We start from the raw sequence: 20,093 nt of genomic DNA on the forward strand, positions 1-20,093 counted from the left end.
ATTAAAGATAAAAATTATAAAAAATTAAAAAAAGTTTAAAAAAAAATTTAAACCAACCCTGCCGCCCTCACCATCTGGTTGCCATTCTCTATTGGGGGGGTTTGGTGGGGAGGGTGGCACATTGAATTACCTGGCCTTAGGGCAGCAGAGAGGTAAATCCGGCTCTGATGACCATTATGGAACTAAAAGAGAAAGTTATGTGTAATCCTGAATTTTACAGTTGCCACAGTAGAAGGAGCTGATAAAAAATCTTCCTATGGGAACACCTGTTTGGGTGACAACTTTCTAAGAGGAGATTTTACCAGATAGTGGTGCGAAATCTCCCCAATGGCACACAGTCATCAAACAAGTTAACAGGGGTTCTAACTATTCTTTGCTTCATACAAGACTATTATATAAGGGAGTTTTTGCCTTTCTCTGGATCAACCAGATTTTTAAAATGGATTTTAATGGATTCTTTTATACATCAATAGACTGAATGGAGATGTGTGTTTTTTTTTCACGCTACATATAACTATGATATTTTTTTAAAACAATGAGCTTTTGAAATATCTAAATACAAGAAGTCATTTTCTTTGAAGTGGTGTAACTGGTAAAATTGAAGTAATGTATAGCATGCTGACTCACAAAACTGCTTAGATAATGCAGAAAAAAGGAAGATTCCTTTCCACCATGCAAACTGAGTTGAATACCTGACTGATATACTATTACTTTTATATTTATTTTCAGGTCAGCTATATAGCATCTCATCCATCTTTAAGCAACAAGCGAGAGTTTCCCTCATTTTTTAGAACTACGATCAGTACTGAAAGCCAACCACAAGCTTTGATTGAACTTTGCAAGAAATTCAGGTGGACTTGGATAGGGTTGCTTGTTTCCTCGTCAGACAATTATATCCAAGATGTGGTAGCTCTGAAAAGAGAGGCTGCCAAAAATGGCATTTGTATTTCATTTTTGGAGACTGTTTCATATGGTCGCAGTGTTAAAAAAATGCCAATGATTATAGAATATATTCGTAAGTCTACAGTCAAAGTAATTATCCTGTACTGTTCTCCTGCAGAGGGTGACATGATATTTGTGGAGGTTGTTCAACAAAACCTAACAGAAAAACTATGGATAGGTATTGAATCATGGTACACATCACCAGTGGTCCAGAATAAAAATTTCTGGAAGGTCCTTAATGGCACTATTGGCATTGCAAAAAGTAGAAATGTTCTACCACATTTCTCCAGCTTTCTCAATTCTCTCAATCCTTCTGTCTATCCAAAAATGCTGTCTATCACCCAGTTTTGGGGAAATTTATTTAAGTGTAAGTGGCGGTTGAATGAGGGCAACACCAGTTTATCCAGTGCAGGTGTTGCTGGTCAGACATGTACAGGTTTAGAAAAGATAGTGACAGATGACATAAGAGAATTCAGTGACTCAACATCACAAGCTGTGTACATGGCCCACAATGCTCTCTATGCTATTGTCCATGCCCTGCACAGTCAGATGTCCTGCAAGTCTGGAGAAGGTCCTTTCAAGCTGAAGTCTTGCGCTGATAAATATAATATACAGCCTTGGCAGGTAAAGAAATGTTTAAATATTGAGTTACAAAATAGGACTATTAAGAAAATGTATGTAAAATGTTAAGCCAGGCTTCTCCTTTCGTTTAATTGTAATGGACTATCAAGAAAATGGGAACCTGTAATGAGGAAATATCTTTTTTTTTTCAAATTATTTGTATTTATTTCCAGGTAAAAAATGCCTTTTCATGTTTTTTAGATCACAATATTTAAAAAACAATGTTTTTATGCATAATTTACAATTATATGTGTATATGGTGTCAGCAATATTTGCTCATTCCATATGTGGACTCTGCTTTGCTGTGCTACGCCATGGTTGTGCTTTATTGCTCCTTCTCACAATGCAAATCTTTGAGTCAGCTGATTCATTGATATAGTCAGAATAATTGGACTAAGTCAATTTCTAGCTCATGTTTAACCTACTAATCTCTAAAGTAAATGCAATAACAAAAATATAGAAGAGCAAGCATATTAAATGAGAAAGTAAATTTTTGTTTTTTAGCATAAACACTTTAGTATTAATTGAATATATGAACTGGCTGAAAAATACATTATACTTTGCATTTAAGATGTTTAAAAATGTTGAATTTTAATAGTTGTAATATAAATATCTTTTATTAATAGTAGATATATACCAATATCCATCAGCATGAGAAAATAATTAACAGGAGACAAGCAAACTAATTTTCCAACCAACAACTAAATACATTTCAGTTTTCTCCATACAGATAAATAAAAATTGGAATTGTATTGGTTGCTTTGGGTCAATCCACTTTGCGCATAATCATTACATTACAATTATTGTAAAGTAATGGAAAACTTTGGGGTACACCTTTTTTTTGCATTTTACATTTTGCAATGCACTACTGTAATCAAAAATGTACCATAAGCTTACAATTCAATGTAATCTACTGTGGGCGGGGCTAAGCTCTGTGCTCAGAAGCGATCCGGGCAATATTGTCGAGATCCTCGTCTCCCACGTTGATGAAATCCTATGCAGGTACAGCAGTTTAGGGCACATCCTATTCCTTCTCCCCTCACTCCTCCACACTGCTGTCTCCAGACAATACACATACCACAGCGGCACTAAGACCCTCAGTTCAGCTTTGACCTTGCCCCCCCCCCCCCCCCCCCCCCTCTTCTCTTTTTTCTCCTTAACTCTGCTGTCTTTATCTCTTCTTCTCCCCGTGTATGTCCAAAGATAGCAGAGGGGAGGAGGGCGGGAGCACGAGGACATGAGGATGGAGATGAACTGACAGTCTTAGTGCCGTTATAGTATGTGTATTTCCTGGAGACAGCAGTGTGGAGGAGAGAAGGGAGGTGGGGATGGAGGAATAACTGTGGGATGGATGTGCAAGTGTTAATAGACCTGTGACCTGACATGAATAAACTGATAGGATGTGCCCTGAGCTGCTGTGCCTGCATAGGTTTTCATTAATGCGCAGCAGCTCCTACAATGGTAGAGGAGGATCCCGTTAATATTTGCGGGATAGCTTCTCAGTACAGAGCTTAGCCCTGCCCACAGTATATTACACTGAATTGTAAGCTTATGGTGCATTTTTTATTACAGGACTACATTGCAAAATTTACTCCTGTATCATAAGGAAACTAAAAATGCAAAAACAGGTGTACCCCAAAGTTCTCTTTTAAGTAAATTAGATAATGCTAGGTCATTTTGCCAGGTGGCTCTGTTCTATTTTTTCTGTTAATTGTACATTTTAATAGCCAGTAAAAGTCTCTAAAGGCAGCAAAGCATTTAGTCGCTCCAGTTTGCTTAATATTACTGTTATTTGTAATTCATTTTTACTGTCTTCCTTTTTTTTGCTCTTTAAATAAAAACAATCCAATGATACTAAATGGGGTCAAAATGGTGTACTTCTGGTTATATACTCTGTAAACCCAGCTGCATATTTTCTATGTCCTTTTATGTCCTTCTATGTTGTTTTATGTCCTTTAATCTTGTGAATTTTTAATATGCAGCAAATGTTATGTTTTTTTCCAAATAGCTTCTCTATTACTTGAAGAGAGTACATTTTGTCAACACTGCTGGGAAAGAGGTATTCTTTGATGCCAATGGAGATATCTATGGAAACTTCGATATTCTGAACTGGCATGTGGAGGGAAACCAAGGGCGTTATGTGAAAGTTGGGTCATTTGATACGTTTGTCAGTGATCGTGAGAAACTCTCCATTAATGAATCTTCAATCACCTGGGTTGGATCACCAAACAAGGTAAGTCTGAAGCACCTCCATCTCTGGGGGAGAAAAGTTGAAGTATTTGTAAACACAATTGCTTACATTTCATAAAAGCTTTAAACTGTTAATGTAATTTCAAAGGGAATTTTCAATATTTGTATATTTCCAGCATTCAATAAAATAACATAATGTCATCCTGCCATAAATGCCATATCCTGCCATAAATGTCCTTGTTTAGGCATTTCATGTTATAGGGTGACAATGCTGTCTCTTTCTCCCATTTGCTCTACAGTTTTGAACACAGGCTTGGTCTTCTGTCGTCACCATTAGGAAACCTTTGCTGAGAAATGCCATGCAGCCGTCATTGGAATGTTTGCATGTTAACCACTTGCTGTCTGCCCATTGTAAATACATGGGCGGACAGCGGATGTTTCCCGGCAGGTGGACGTGTATTTACTTTGATTTTTTTTCTGCTTGCGCAAGCAGAATCCAGAAAAATTATTTTAACAGCCGTTACCAGCCATGACATACAAGTGTTTGATGGCAATGTGCCGCCCCCCCCTCAGCTCCCCCCGCCTCCACCCCCCCCTTTTCACCGCCGCTGACGGTCATCCTGGGCTCCACTGCCCCCCCTGCGGGCCTGGGACCGGCACAGCAGCTCCTCACAATAGCAACGGAGGAGAGATCAGCATTCCCCCACTGCTGATCTCTCCTCTGATGCCTAAAGGCGGATGTGATGTGTATTACATCACTTCTGCCTTTAGCTGTCATTTATCTGGCTGCTATAGCCAGATCTCTGCTTCATTAGCTTCTATGGGGGTCCCTAGGTGACATTAGGGATCTTAGAAACCCCTGACTACAAAATCACAAAACTTTTAAAAGAAATTTAGCAAAAATACTACATCCCTAAACAAGTATTGGAAAGCACACACCAATTGTTTGTGATATACACTATGTGAGCAAAATAAATGTGATTCAGTTTGGGTTTACACCTACTTTACAAATTCTTTTAGGTTTTTATTTCTGTCCGTGACCCCACTGGGGAGATTTTCTCTCACTTCCTATCGCTGTGAAGCTCATACAACAAATGCCTTGAGTGCTTGTGGCAAGAACAGGAAGACACAGACAACAATTTAAAAAAAAACTGTCAAAAGTTCTAAGGTGACTGACAGGAAGTGAGGGGAAATCCCAATAATAGGGCCACAGATGGAAATTAACACCTGACAGAGGCTATAATTCTTTCCCACTTGAAACAAGGAACAAAAATAAAATAAAAACATTTGTCTGAAGTTCAATTTTAAAGTCCATTTCCACCTTTGCAGAGGTATTTTTTAAAAACATATGCCAGCAATGTACACAAAGTGTACATGAAGCAGGCATATGCAGTTGCTGTATGTCAACATGGAGACTTACATTGTTTGTTAGCTTTTCTCTTCATATCCTCATGGAAATGGTCGCCTCTATGGTCTGCAAGCAAAGTGTCTATATTACAACTGAGCTCTTTCTGTGAGCTGTCCATGACTTTACAATACATTCCCAGTGTCAATCCATTTCCGGTGGAGAAAATTTTGAATTTCTAGGATTCAGGCCTAATAAAAAGTTTATTTAAAAAAAAATAAAGAAAGCCTGCAATGTAAGCCATGAAAATGTCCACACATATACATCATCTCTACACCTCTTCACTACCAAAATAAATGTTAATCCTTTACAAAGGTCAAATATCATATCATTAAAAAATGACCTCTTTTGTTTAATATTAAGGTTCCGTACTCAGTCTGTAGTGACAACTGTTCAGCTGGTTACTGGAAGGCACCACAAAAAGGTCAACCTGCCTGTTGTTTTGACTGCATTCCTTGTCCAGAAGGAATGATCTCCAATGAAACAAGTGAGTATTAAATAATAACTTCAGTTTCTTTGAAACTTAAGGACATTTTCCAGACAAAGTCAAAATAGAAAAAGTGTCTTTTCCTGCAATATTCACCTTCAATCCCTGCAGTACTTCTTTGCCAATGTTACCAGTGTTTCGGGTTGAATTAGGCTCACTTCTTGTGAACCATGGGTGTCAAGCTTTTGGAGGTGCTCCAAGAGGGTAGGACTTAAATGGGGACAGGATGCAGAGCACCAGAGCTCGGTTTTGAAGTATATTTAAAGCCAAAATAAAACATTTACTAGATTGTAGCTTACCAGTCCTTACATGATATAGCTACATTATGTGTAGAATTCCAGTGTCATTGTACCATTCTGTGTAAGTAACTGATATCCCCAACAAAGTTATAGCTTTCCTAGTGTTCCTCTGTGAACTATACAACCCCTACTCCTTATGTAATGGAGGTGAGAAATGCGAGAGGTGATTGTAGGTGTAATTCAGGAGAACAGCCTAGGGTGACTACTCCATAGACACAGTACAGCAAGTAAGCGTTGTCACCCTAAGACAGGATCTGGCAGGATCCCCAGGTGAAAATAAAAAAAAGCATGAAGAAACTTAAAAAAGCCACCACATCTAAGGACTCGTAAGCCCTTATATATTAAGCTCCAATATATACAATTTTTGTTTTTGGGTTTAGATATGGTTTAAAGACGAGTCTTATTAACACATACCCATTGTGACCATTTTTTGCAGTAAGTGAAGCTATTAAGGATCTAACTTAAGAATACTTAAACAAAGTTCTCAATTTAATTTTTTAGACAAAAAATGTATATAAAAATAAATACACACATAAGGTTATCTTCCAAGATTTCCTATTGTTGTGAAAATGAAATGAATAAACACAAGTGCTCACATAATCAGTAAGGGGGGACAAAGATATCATCTTGCAATGTTTTTTTCATTAAATACTGAAATAGGAGCTCCTACACCAGAAACAGATAAAATATGGAATGGTATAATAAATATCTCACAAAACCCACCACGAACATGTATGTAAATATAAAGCATGATATTTTTTCTGGTTGCTAAATGTATGTTTCCAATTCTCTCCTGTAGACTCTATTTCTTGTTACATTTGCCCAGAGGACCAGTGGCCAAACAATGGGAAAAACAAATGTGATCCTAAAGTCATTGAGTTCCTCTCTTATGAGGAACCCCTTGGAATGGTGATGTCTTTTTTCTCCATTCTGTTTTCAGTTATTACTGGCTTGATCTTCTATATTTTTCTCAAGTTTCGGGACACAGTGGTGGTAAAAGTCAACAATCGGAACCTCAGCTACCTTATCCTTCTTTCTCTAAAGTTTTGCTTTCTCTGCCCGTTGATGTTCATTGGCTACCCTACTAGCCTAATTTGCACATTCAGACAATCTGTTTTTGGAATCATATTCTCATTTTGTATTTCATGTATTTTGGCCAAAACCATCATAGTTGTCCTTGCCTTTAAAGCCACCAATCCGGGGAGCAATTTGAAAACATGGGTTAGTTTCAAAACAGCCATTATCATCATTGTTAATTCCACGTTCTTTCAAATGCTCATTATGCTAACATGGGTAGTTAAGTTTTCACCCTTTCTTGAACATAATTACCACATCTTGGTTGGCATCATCCTTATAGAATGTAATGAGGGTTCAGTGGTCATGTTTTACTGCACAGTAGGATACTTGGGTGTCTTGGCCACCATAAGTTTTGTAGTTGCTTTTCTGGCCAGGAACCTACCAGACAGTTATAATGAGGCCAAATATATAACCTTCAGCATGTTAACCTTTCTTAGTGTCTGGTCAACTTTCATTCCAGCCTATCTCAGCACAAAAGGCAAATATATTGTTGCCGTTGAAATTTTTGCCATTTTGCTGTCTAGTTTTGGCCTCTTGTGTTGTATATTTGCTCCAAAATGTTACATTATCCTCCTGAAACCTTCAATGAATACAAGAGAATATTTAACTTCCAAAGCATACAAAAAATAATTTCACAACAAAAATATTTAAGCTTTTTAACAGAAGAATTTAAGCCCATCCTCACATATTCCTTACAACCTGCTTAATGTGTATTTTAGGTGTGTATAGATAGGTATACATTATCTTGACCTCCTAATTCCATATTGATTAAGAAGCTGAATTATTCCTTCTAAACTTAATACCAAGAAAGTTCTACAAGTTATGCAAACAAGCTTAACGCAAGGTAGATATTTAAAAATATTATTTAATAAAGTTATGTATTTATTAACAAATACAAATAAAAATGAGCTAGTCTAATCACATGAATTATTTCAAAATGTAGGTTCCTGTAGTCCCATGTATAGCAGACTGTCAAAGGTAAAGTAGCACTCAGAGTTAGTCAGGGTTCTACTGAATGCACAATGATGTCAGTCCTTGACCAATCTGTACTCTCTGAAAAGTGGTTGGCTGTGGTAGGGATGTCTGGAGCCCAAAACAGACTGAGGAGAATTTAGTCCTGGTGGGTTAAATCACCTGACAGTTTCTATTGATGGCATAATTCCTTGCAGTGCTTGTATTTCTACCCCCACAAGCCAAATTTGAATATCACTCTTTGGCTAAAATACCTAGTTAATTCTACAAAATGTAGGATTCTTTAAAAGAAAGTGACACCATCAATTTGTCTTATGGTGGCTATGGTAGTTGAACAAAACAGTGAATTCCAGTAGATACCTGATAGATGGAGATTACAGAAGAAGTTAGTATGTCTTTCATGTTGTCAGCAATCAACTGGAATAGAATTCCTATGTGGAGTTTGCCTTTAAACCGCATCTCTAGGCAGATATACCTGGCTGGAGTACAGCTTTAACTTTAACACGTTTAATCAGTTTTCAAACAAAGCCAAAAACACCTACACGTTTTTTTTAAGAGTTAAAGATGCCATTGCCAATCCATTAATTGCCAATCCATTAATTTGTGTTTGAGCTTTCCATAAATAAGCATCTGTTCCTCCAGTGTAGCATCAGGGCCTTTCTGTTTTTCAGTAAACTAAAGTGACAGGTGTTACATTCAGTATTTCCTTTGGCCTTTTTCAAGAAAGGGAATGATCAACCAGATCACAAAAAAGATTTTGTAAGAAATATCTCTGTAAATGAATAACTCTTCCATTGGACAGATATGTATATGGAAAAGCAACAGATTCCCTTTAAAGTCAGTCCCCGCAGCTGCCTCTACTTACCTTCCCGCTCCCTCTGCTCTATTCACCCACAGGATCAAAGTGACATACCTGGGTACATTCCAGGTAGGAGGGAGCATGTGGCTGTCCCTTTCATTTAGCATGGCAATACTGGTTTCTTGATCATTTTCCAAACAAACATCCAGTGCTGTGACTCTCGGCCCTGTGCAAGCCAACAAGACTTCATGTGGTAGCTGTGGGTTACTGGGGTAGCCAGGGAGTGAAGGGAAGGTAAGGGAAGGTAATATAAGAAGCTGTAAGCCAGCATTAAAGTGAATACCGTATATACTCGAGTATAAGCCGTCCCGAATATAAGCCGAGGGTGGGAAATGAGGCAGCTACTGGTAGATAGATACCAATAAAATTACATTAATATTTATTTAAAAGAAAAATAACCTAGCTCTGTAAGTGGAAAAGGGGGTACAGGGTACAGGGCTACATACAGATCATTTAATACATTCATGTTAGTATAATTGTAAATGTATTGTCTGCACTGTATTAGCAGTATATACTCTATATAGAGTATATACTGCTAATACAGTGCAGACAATACATTTACAATGATCCTCTGCTAACATGAATGGATTAAATGATCCATAGTACAGGGCTACATACAGATCATTTAATACATTCATGTTAGTATAATTGTAAATGTATTGTCTGCACTGTATTAGCAGTATATACTCTATATAGAGTATATACTGCTAATACAGTGCAGACAATACATTTACAATGATCCTCTGCTAACATGAATGGATTAAATGATCCATAGTACAGGGCTACATACAGATCATTTAATACATTCATGTTAGTATAATTGTAAATGTATTGTCTGCACTGTATTAGCAGTATATACTCTATATAGAGTATATACTGCTAATACAGTGCAGACAATACATTTACAATGATCCTCTGCTAACATGAATGGATTAAATGATCCATAGTACAGGGCTACATACAGATCATTTAATACATTCATGTTAGTATAATTGTAAATGTATTGTCTGCACTGTATTAGCAGTATATACTCTATATAGAGTATATACTGCTAATACAGTGCAGACAATACATTTACAATTATACTAACATGAATGTATTAAATGATCTGTATGTAGCCCTGTACCCTGTACCCCCTTTTCCACTTACAGAGCTAGGTTATTTTTCTTTTAAATAAATATTAATGTAATTTTATTGGTATCTATCTACCAGTAGCTGCCTCATTTCCCACCCTCGGCTTATATTCGGGACGGCTTATACTCGAGTATATACGGTATGTTGCTTTGTCCTATATAGGCAAAGCACAGGTTGATTTAAAAAACTATATGGTGATGTCTTCCAAAAGCAAAGGGTTTTGCCAGGTATGACACAAAATACTGTGGATATCAGCAATAGGCACTAAGCAGTTTTCTCCACAGATACATTTTTACTTTTTTTCACAACAAAGGTGAATTCTTTTGCGGATCTTTACCAGTGATGCCTTCACCTCTTGGTTCCTTAAACTGTAGATTAGTGGGTTTAACATAGGTGTCACTACACTGTAGAAGAGGGCCAAGAACCGATCAGTTTGTAGAGAGTACAATGACCGAGGTCGAAGGTACATGAAGGAAGCAGTACCGTAGAAGAGAGTCACTGAAGTTAGGTGGGACACGCAAGTGGAATAAGCTTTTCCGTGGCTATCTACTGATTTCATTCTCAGTAATGTGGAAATAATCTGGGTGTAAGATCCAAGAATGAGCAAAAATGGAGTTAGAAGTATTGCCACACATACACTGAAAATTGCAACCTCATTTAGGTATGTCTCAGAACATGCTAGTTTTAGGACTGGAGGTATGTCACAAAAGAAGTGGTCAATGACATTTGGACCACAAAAAGGCAGGCTGAAGATAAAGGCTGTCTGTCCCAAGGAGAGAAAAGCCCCTGATGACCATGAAAAAGTTGCCAGGTGGCAGCACCTCTGAGTGCTCATGACCAAGTTATAATAAAGGGGTCTGCAGATGGCCATGAAACGGTCCAGTGCCATGACGGCCAGAAGAAGGCACTCTGTGGTCCCCATTGCTAGAAAAAAGAACATCTGAACTGCACAGCCCAGAAAAGGAATTGTTTTGTCCTTGGACAGCAAGTTGGTGAGAATTTTTGGCATTGTGACAGATGAGTAAACCATCTCAAGGATGGACAGGTTGCAAAGAAAGAAATACATAGGAGAATGAAGACCTGGGTCAGAGTGTACTATGTAGACAACTGCCCCATTGCCCATCAGAGTGGCCAAGTACATGAGGAAGAAGACTAAGAAGAATGGAATGTAAACATCAGTAAAAGCTGAGAAACCAAGGATGATGAATTCAGTCACTGTAGTTTGGTTCATCTTTGATTTTACTCTTCAACCTGCTGGTCACATAACAAAACTTTAAAATACAAACTGTAGACTGTATACAGGAATGTAAGTACTATTCCTGGTGCTGCTATGTCATATTACCATACAAGCTAAATAATGCACTGTTTCAGCAATAATACTTTAACTGTAGATGTGATCTCACATTTGACTAATTGGTGATTCTGTAAAACATTAAGGCCTCTTTCACATGGGCATGCACATCCATACGGCATGCATGCCCGTGCAGGGACCTGCTCCCGGGAGGAACAGGTGCAGCCTTTAATTGTTTACAGCTTCCTGTACATCTCTATGACAGAACACAACTACACACCGACCCAAACCTGCGCATCCATGCAGGTTCAGGTGCATGCACTTGAATGTAGATGGTCTGCACAAAATTACAGGCTGCACCTGTTCCTTCTGAGAGCAGGTCGTCTTTATGGATGTGCACACCTGTGTGAACAAGACCTTAAGGGGAACAGGACAAAAGTTTTGAACAAAATTACTGGTACTTAGGCTAATTACTAGGCAACTTTGATAGTTATACAGGAAGGAAACAATCAATACCAATCAACCATGTTGTAAATCTGGCTGCGCTACAACCATACCTGTGTGTATATGTAGCTATCTATTGAAATGTCCAATTAGCCAAAATAATAATAACAATAGGAAGAATACAAAGATCTTTCAACTGAAAGCTAAGATTTGTAGAAAATGGCCTTTTGCGGATATTGAAATAGACCACAGCAGAACTTTTACGGGAAGTGACAGTGAGTGATGACTTATTCCTACTATCTACGCACCATGTATTTCCTATGGTCTATATTAAAAATGCTTCAATTGGCTTGTTTGAAAAGGCAAATGGTAATGGTTTTTAGCAGACTTATTGACTTATAATTAATACGTATAGGTCTTGTCCCTCCCCCAGCTTGTGACTAGACAGTGAAGTAGAAACATCAGACTGATGAGCTTATCTCACTGTCACTCTGCTCTCTCTTCCTATTAGCATTTTCATAGTTAACCCATAAGCACTGCTCCACAACTGGCTAGATCCTTGTTCTGCTTCTCCCTCTCCAGCTCTACTGCACATGAACTGCACTAGGCAGATACAATGGCAAATTTATTAAATTATATATTAATAAAGATAGAAATGCATGTAGTTCATTTGTTATGTTCACCTAAGTCATGAATACATCTTTTTTGGGGAGGAAGTCCTTTGTCATGGGAGAAATAAATGCTATACTCACAATTACAGTTGCGCTCTGGCTATTTTCTGATTATAGAGGATTGAAACCTCCCCACTGGTGGATCTCTGTAAATTGTGCTTTTTAGTAGTTGTAATCCTGTGCACTGGACATTATCGCACCCCTCTGTATTATATTTTCTTTAGATTGTCTCTCCCTGTCATGTTGTATTTTGTTATTACTATGGTTTCTTACATTCACAACTATGTCACTGCAAATCTTTTATACAGTGTATTATCTGTATAGGTTCTTTATTGTTCTCATCATTTAGTTTGATCGCTAGTATTAATTATACTTATCGTGTATAATTTAATTCATCGTGTGAACATGTTTTTATGTGCAATGGGACAGCCATAATTGCTATGTTTATTAATTAGTAGATTGTTAATTATAAGATTATTTAATCTTATAAGATTAATCTGTCTATTTATTGCAAAGTGCAAGGTTCTCTTGCTAGCTTACCATCCACCCACTTATACTGACCTTCTCAGTGCTCCCACACCGCTCTGTTTCTAAATGCGGAAGAAATTGACCTTTTTTAGTATGCTTCTCAGTCTATTCACAGCCATACCATAGACATTAGTAAAGGAAAATCACAGATTTAGACAAACGGATTGTTACAAAGTGCATAAAGAAAAACCATCAAAGATAATCTTATCAACAATAAATCATTCCTTGAATGAAAAGCTTTGCATGCCCTACATCACAATCAAAATATAAAACGCATTGACTGCTATGTAGTACAGTCCATACAGTGACCAATAACTTGCAACACTTTCCTGGAGCCTTAATTGTGATTTCCCTATTTATGGAGATCAGCTGCACACAAGGGTATGAAAGGCCCCTCTCCAGGGAAGAGACAGCGACTTGCATTGCTTATCTCAGGATAAAAATAAATCCTGAACAAATATTATGTATTATGTATGTATGATATTATGTATGTTATTTAGCAACTGTCATTCCATTTGTATTACTTTTGCCCTGGTGAATACCATACAAAAACCATACCTCCCAACTGTCATTTGCAAGGATTGGTCCTTATTTTAAACCTAATCCCTCTGTCCCTCTTCCCTCCTCAGTCGTCCTTCTTTTTGATCTCATCTACAGATATTTATAAAAAGATTCTATTTAACTACCAAAATTGTTATTCTGCATTAAAGTATTTATCTTATCTTCTAATTATCGGGTTTGCTGTTTCGAAAAGTCAGCGTAAAGGAAAAGTAATGGTGAAAAAACTATTCTGGGTTCAACTAATGATTTTTGGCATATAAATTCCTAACCATCTGCATAACTGGAGGTATTTCAGTGGCGTGTCCATTGCCAAAATACATTGTGCTGGAAGGTATTCCTCTTTCTCATCTCAGGAAGTTGGGAGGTATGCAACCGCGGTGGCTGGGGAAGAAGCTGATCAAGTAGAATTGGGTCTCGTAGTTTTTTGCCATTTCATGGGCATGCGTAGTTTTGAAGCTTCACATGTTTGGTATCTATTCACTCAGTGCAACCTCATTACCAAAACTAGAGCAGACAAAATGTGGAGCAGCTGTGCATTGCAACCAATCAGCTTCTCTCTTCAGTTTGTTCAGTTAGGATTTGAGAGGCTGATTGGTTGCCATACACAGCTGGTCCAGATTTTGCCTGCTCAAGTTGTGCTAAATTCCCCTCCCCATTGTGTTTATGTGCACTAAAAATTAACTCAAATGTATTTTTTACTGAAAATAATAGTTTGATAAACAGTTGCGCTAATATCATGCAACATAACCAATTGCAGTTACCTCTTTTTTATTCTACAGGGTCTCTGCTTTGAAGAAAAATATATTTGTTGGGTAGTTTGAGTAATCTTCAGGCCTAAAATGTGCATTTTAACATGTGTGCAAAAAAACGCAAAAGCCAAAACAGGCAACTTGCATTCCTCAAAAATAACAATTGATAAAAACAAGGTTTTTAACTACAAGGTCCTTCACCACAAATTTAACAAATCTTCTAGAGCCCAAGTACATTTTTGGGCAAGATCTGGAATCTACAGGATCAACAGGCTAATAACAATCTGTATTAAAAGAACTACTACTGTATATAGGACTTCAATGTATATTGAAACATCAGTGAATGGCAATCCTTTATAAGTGTACCCTTTGCTAGATTTAAAGTAATCCTGTCATCACATGGTCCCTAATACATATTTGTATACCAGTAATAAAAGGGGCTCTATACTTATCTTTATAATAGCTTGTTTATTGAAATTCCAACTCTTCGGTGCATATATTCCTCACTTTCATGTGTGTGGAATACCTGCTCCCCGGCCCCATTTTGCAGTTTTTCCCACATAGCAACAGGGTAACCAGAGTTTGTAACCTTTATGGTCCCTATAATCGCATCTCTCAATCTAATCCAAGATGTCTTGTTTCTCCACCTTTGCCATCTACCTCTTTTGTGCTAGGGATGCGATCTTCTCTTTTCCCCCCTTTATTATAAGGGTATGGGGTTTTTGGGTGTATTTAGTTTTGTTTATTTAATTTAATATTCTTTGCACTTTTTTGTCTGTGTGTTTTTTTTTATTTGTGTGTGGTGTGTTCGTTATTTGTGCAATGCCACATTAAATTCTACTTTTTTTTCACAGTTTTTTTCTTTTAGTAAAAAAGGGCTCTAATTTGTAACCCCACTGTCCCTAGCTTCACTGGTGTGGCAGTGTTATTTTAAGTTTGGCTAGACCAAAGAAGGATTACACAGTACAATATATCCCACTTTTCCCCAGTTTTGTTGGTGTGGCAAAGTAATTATAACTTAAAATAACACTGCCACACCAATGAAGCTGGGAAAATAAGGGTTACAAATTATAACCCCCTCCCCCTTTCTCCAGATTTTATTGGTGTGGCAGTGTAGAGATCATTACCTCCATGCCATGTTGTGTCCACTGTCCCCGAGTAATCCTCCTGGCCACATGTGGGTAACTGCATTGTAGAATACACTTACACATAGTCTCCGTCTCCTTCTCATCAGTGCCTGCAAGCTATGATGTCAGAGCTGGAACTATCAGGCAGACATTGGGGAGGACATAACTCTGCAGTATATGGAGGAGGAGGGAGAGGAGGAGACACAGGACAGAATGCCCGCACCATACACGGAGGACTAGGAAGGGGAGGAGACACAGGACACAATGCCCACACCGTACACGGAGGAGGAGGGAGGAGACACAGAATAGAATACCCGCACCATACACAGAGGAGGAGGGAGGAGACACAGAACAGAATGCCTGCACCGTACACATAGGAGGAGGGAGGGGAGGAGACACAGGACATAATGCCTGCACCATACATGGAAGCGGAAGGAGGAGACAAAGAACAGAATCCCCGCACCGTACACAGAGGAGGAGGGAGGAGACACAGAACAGAATGCCTGCACCGTACACAGAGGAGGAGGGAGGGGAGGAGACACAGGACAGAATGCCCGCACCATACATGGAAGAAGGTGGAGGGGAGGAGTCACAGAACAGAATGCCCGCGCCATACATGAAGGACTAGGAAGGGGAGTAGACACAGGACAGAATGCCCACACCATACACAGAGGAGAGTGGAGAGGAGGAGACACGGGACAGAATGCCTGCACCATACACGGATGAGGGTGGAGGGGAGGAGACACGGGACAGAATGCCTGCACCATACACGAAGGAGGGTGGAGGGGCGGAAGGAGACACAGGACAGAATGCCTGCACCATACACGGTGGAGGGGAGGAGACACAGGACAGAATGCCTGCAATGTACATGGAGAAGCAGGAAGGGGAGGAGACACAAGACAGAATGCCCACACCGTACATGGAGGAGGGTGGAGGGGAGGAGACACAGGACAAAATGCCCTCACTGTACATAGAGGAGGAGGGGAGGACATACAGAACAGAATGCCTGCATCTTACACAGAGGAGGAGGGAAGGGAGGAGGGAAGGGAGGAGACAGGATAGAATGTCTGCACTGTACACAGAGGAGGAGGGTGGAGGGGAGGAGACACAGGACAGAATGCCCACACCGTACACAGAGGAGGGTGGAGGGGAGGAAACACAGGACAGAATGCCCACACTGTACACAGAGGAAAAGGAAGGGGAGGAGATACAAGACAGAATGCACGCACTGTATACATGTAAGCTGGTTTGGGCAAGGTCCTCCTCACCTACTGTTTCTGTATGTCAATGATGCTTGTCAGTCTTTCTTACTTGTCTTGTCTAAACGATTGTACAGCGCTGCGTAATATGTTGGCGATATATATAAATAATTGTAATTATATATATGGAAGAGGAGGGAGGAGACACAGGACAGAATGCCTGCACCGTGCTGTCATTAACAATTTGAGTATTGGAGATTTTTTTTGATTTTTGCACCAACATGTTAAAATCTGAATTTTTTTTATAGAAAATTGCTTTAAACCCCCAAACAACTATATATTTTCTGAAAGCAGAGGCCCTGTAGAATAAAAAAAATGATAGCTGCATTGTCTATAATGCATGATATTTGCACATATGTTTATTAAACTGATATTTTTAGGAAAATAGACACTAAAATTAATTTTAGTGCACACAGACACAATATAATACCCTTATTTTATTGGTAAAATATAAAAGATGGGGTGACGCTGACTAAATAGATACCAACATGTCAACTTTAAAAGTGTGTGTGACAATGGCAATAAAAACAAAACGTATAGTGGTTGTAGCCCCTCCCCACTTTTTCCAAAACAAAAAAAATCTTGTGACTGGTGTTAGGCTTTGAAAGCTAATTTGTAGCAAAAAGATTGTATTTATATTGTAAAATTAAAAGGTAGAAAATGTTAGTTTAAAAAAATGTAATAAACAAATAAAATAAAATTGTCTCAAAACCATCATAGTTCCCTTTTAACAATTATGCCTTGTTTTATTTTTGCTGAAAAAAATCTGCATAAGTTTAGGCACTTACAACTTCTCCAACTTCATCTACAACAGGGGTAATTTCTCAAATGAGTTATAGTAATAAGCGTACTCAAATGAGAACACAACACAGAGATGTACTGTACAGCTTCCAGCGTTCACATACACAAAAGCACCAGTTATTTAGGGAATTGCCGGTCCATTCCATTGCACCTTCACCTACCAACTGCAGCAGATGGTTAGGTCATAGTAGGGGTAAATATAATTTTTAGCATAGAGGATCTGTGATTAGCACATAAGACTCAGGTCCTACCGGGTTCCCATAAAGGCCTATACAGCAATCTGCAATGGCTGGGAGTGAAATGGACCACAAGGATATTCAGATTTCTTAAAAATCCACAGTAAGGGCTAGTTCACACCAGAACTGCATGTGTCTGTACAGCTGTAGTGCAATCCGTTTTGCCGCAATTTCACAGCGATTGATGTGTCTTGTTTTTGTTGTTCTATTTGCTTAAAATGTGATTCCAGGAGCGGTCAGGTGAGTTCCGATGCGTTTGCATGCGTTTTTGATGAGTTTATTGTGTTCCGTCGTTATCCAATGCAGCTAAAATAGGGCAAGCAGTATTTTTTCTGGCTGCACTGGTGTGAACAGAGCACAAGAAATACCATAGGAAAGCACTGTGATGTGTTTTTGATGAAGATGAAAAACGGAACGGACTGCATCACTACTGCACCTGGTGTGAACTGGCCCTAATGTTTTGTACAAATGAAATAAAACAAGGAATCTTTATCATGTCCCACTTTTACTGTTTTTTCTCTGGTGATTACTTTTAAAAGAGGGTTCCTGTGCTTTTTACCCACAAAGTGCCTAATTGGTATTAAAAATGTCTTAAGCCAATTAACAAAATTATTTTTACCAATTATCTGGAATATTTGCTGGTATTCCCACAATGCATTTCTCCAGAGATCAATCAGAATGGCATTATTCCTTGCAGTATACATATTAGCAGATAAGATGCCAAACATGTAATTCCTCTGTGGCATGCATAAGCCTTAAGTAAGACACTAAAAAAGAAATGATCTGCTGTTAGCCAAACACAGCTACATTTGCTAAAAGATTGTGAGTGCAGAAAATGCATAATTGTAAAGGGGGCAGGAAAGCCCACATTTTTAATTAGTTTATAGTACAAAAAAAATTTTGTAGCACTTTTAGTTGTTTAATTAGCGAGTGAATAATAGACTTATCAGAACTGGAAGTAATTCTAGTTATTTTCTATAATAAGTTCTATGACATATTTCCACATATATACGTGGGGATTTTCCCTAAACTTATTGAATGATGTGAAGCTCTGTTGACGTCCATCATCCAATCACGTACAAGCAAAAATACTGTTTGTTTTTTTCCCTTGCACATGATTTGATATTCTATGCAAAAATTACTCTTCACCACATTTACTAAGCTAAGGAAAAATGTCATGGCAATTCAAGCAGCCTATTTACCTTTAGTAAACCAACCTCATATTGTTAGTAGTGGTTCAACTTTTTTGTTTTTCCTTTTCTAGATTACATGCCAAAGAAGTATATGTCCATAAAATATCCACTTTCACAAGACAATAAATCTTAAAAAGACACATACAGGGTTATTCACAAAAGCGTGAAGGGTTTGGAGAAAGCAGGAGAAGTGGCCAATCTAGGACAACATAGCTGAACTGGAAAGTGAGCTGAATTGGAGAATGTTTCCAAATTAGCTATTTTGTCCTAGATTGTTAACTACTCCTGCCTTCTCTAAACTCTCCACCCTTTTGTGAATAACCCTGTTAACATTTCTTTTTAACCTTCAATATTTATTAAATGTATTCATTTAAAAACATAGTCTGCATTTTTCCATATTTTTGAGACAGACATGGTAGATCCATTTAGAGAGTGGCACCTTATCCGAATTTACTGTAATAAGTTCTGACTTTCTGATATTGCCACCATGCATACTACAGCTGTCTTCAGGGTAAGAAAGTTAATTTATCAATATCACATTTGTTTACTTCATGCTCCAGCTGGTCTACCTGCCATGGATTCAGTCAATTTAAAAGAATGATTTTAATGAAATATGGAGGATGCCATTGCTGACTCCTTCTAAAAAATGCTTTTGGGATGGCTAGTATCATGACCACTGTGATCACATAAGATTCAGTACTTTCTGATCTCCAACCTGGAACACGTAGATAGATCAGATGTTTTGACTTTACCCTGATCTAACTTGCTGAGAAAATATAAATAGCTAGTCAAAAAGCATTTTCAAGAGGTCAGGAAAGGCTACCTCCATATTTCTCTCAGAAAAGGATACCTTTAACGTGATATTAAACTCAAAAAGTTTTTACCTATTTCAAATGCTGATTAAATCACATACAATGGATGCCACCCCTTGATGTTTAAAAGTTTTAGTCTCCTGCAGAATCAACTTGTCTCCAGAGTACTCTCCCTGATATACTGTTTTAGGGTAGCTCCTTTCCCTTGCAAGGCCATATGGAGCTTGTGTGTGCCAGTAAGCTGTGTGTGTCTCCACAGACACAACAAGACAAGACACTCTACTGCACCCTGCCCTCCTTCCTTCTTTCCCCCTTTTCCAAGATACTAGATGGACAGTTACTGGAGACTGTGCTGTCCCTTGTGATCTTGAACTCAACAGGAAGATCGGTGAAGCTGAGCTGAGCTGAGAGAGTTGGAGCCAGCTGTTTGGAAAC

General features: G+C 38.4%; 2 protein-coding genes across 2 annotated transcripts in view; one reads left to right on the plus strand and one right to left on the minus strand.

Moving 5' to 3' along the window:
- The window catches only part of LOC108789345 (extracellular calcium-sensing receptor-like), a 16,511-nt gene extending 8,860 nt beyond the window's left edge, over positions 1–7,651 (plus strand). The window contains exons 3-6 of the mRNA XM_018559324.1: positions 730–1,566; positions 3,572–3,796; positions 5,522–5,645; positions 6,744–7,651. Of these exons, the coding sequence (XP_018414826.1) occupies positions 730–1,566; positions 3,572–3,796; positions 5,522–5,645; positions 6,744–7,651 (2,094 nt within the window). The remainder of the gene's footprint in view (positions 1–729; positions 1,567–3,571; positions 3,797–5,521; positions 5,646–6,743) is intronic.
- A 2,627-nt stretch (positions 7,652–10,278) lies between these two features.
- On the minus strand, positions 10,279–15,421 carry LOC108789346 (olfactory receptor 10C1-like). Its single transcript, XM_018559325.1, has 2 exons — positions 15,406–15,421; positions 10,279–11,228 (listed from the first exon to the last, which is right to left on the minus strand). Exons 1-2 carry the CDS (start codon positions 15,419–15,421, stop codon positions 10,279–10,281), a joined length of 966 nt encoding a protein of 321 aa, XP_018414827.1.
- Between the last annotated feature and the right edge of the window lie 4,672 nt (positions 15,422–20,093).

Source organism: Nanorana parkeri, unplaced genomic scaffold (genome assembly GCF_000935625.1).
Source record: "Nanorana parkeri isolate BGI_ZX_2015 unplaced genomic scaffold, ASM93562v1 scaffold389, whole genome shotgun sequence".
Taxonomy (NCBI): Eukaryota; Metazoa; Chordata; class Amphibia; order Anura; family Dicroglossidae; genus Nanorana; species Nanorana parkeri.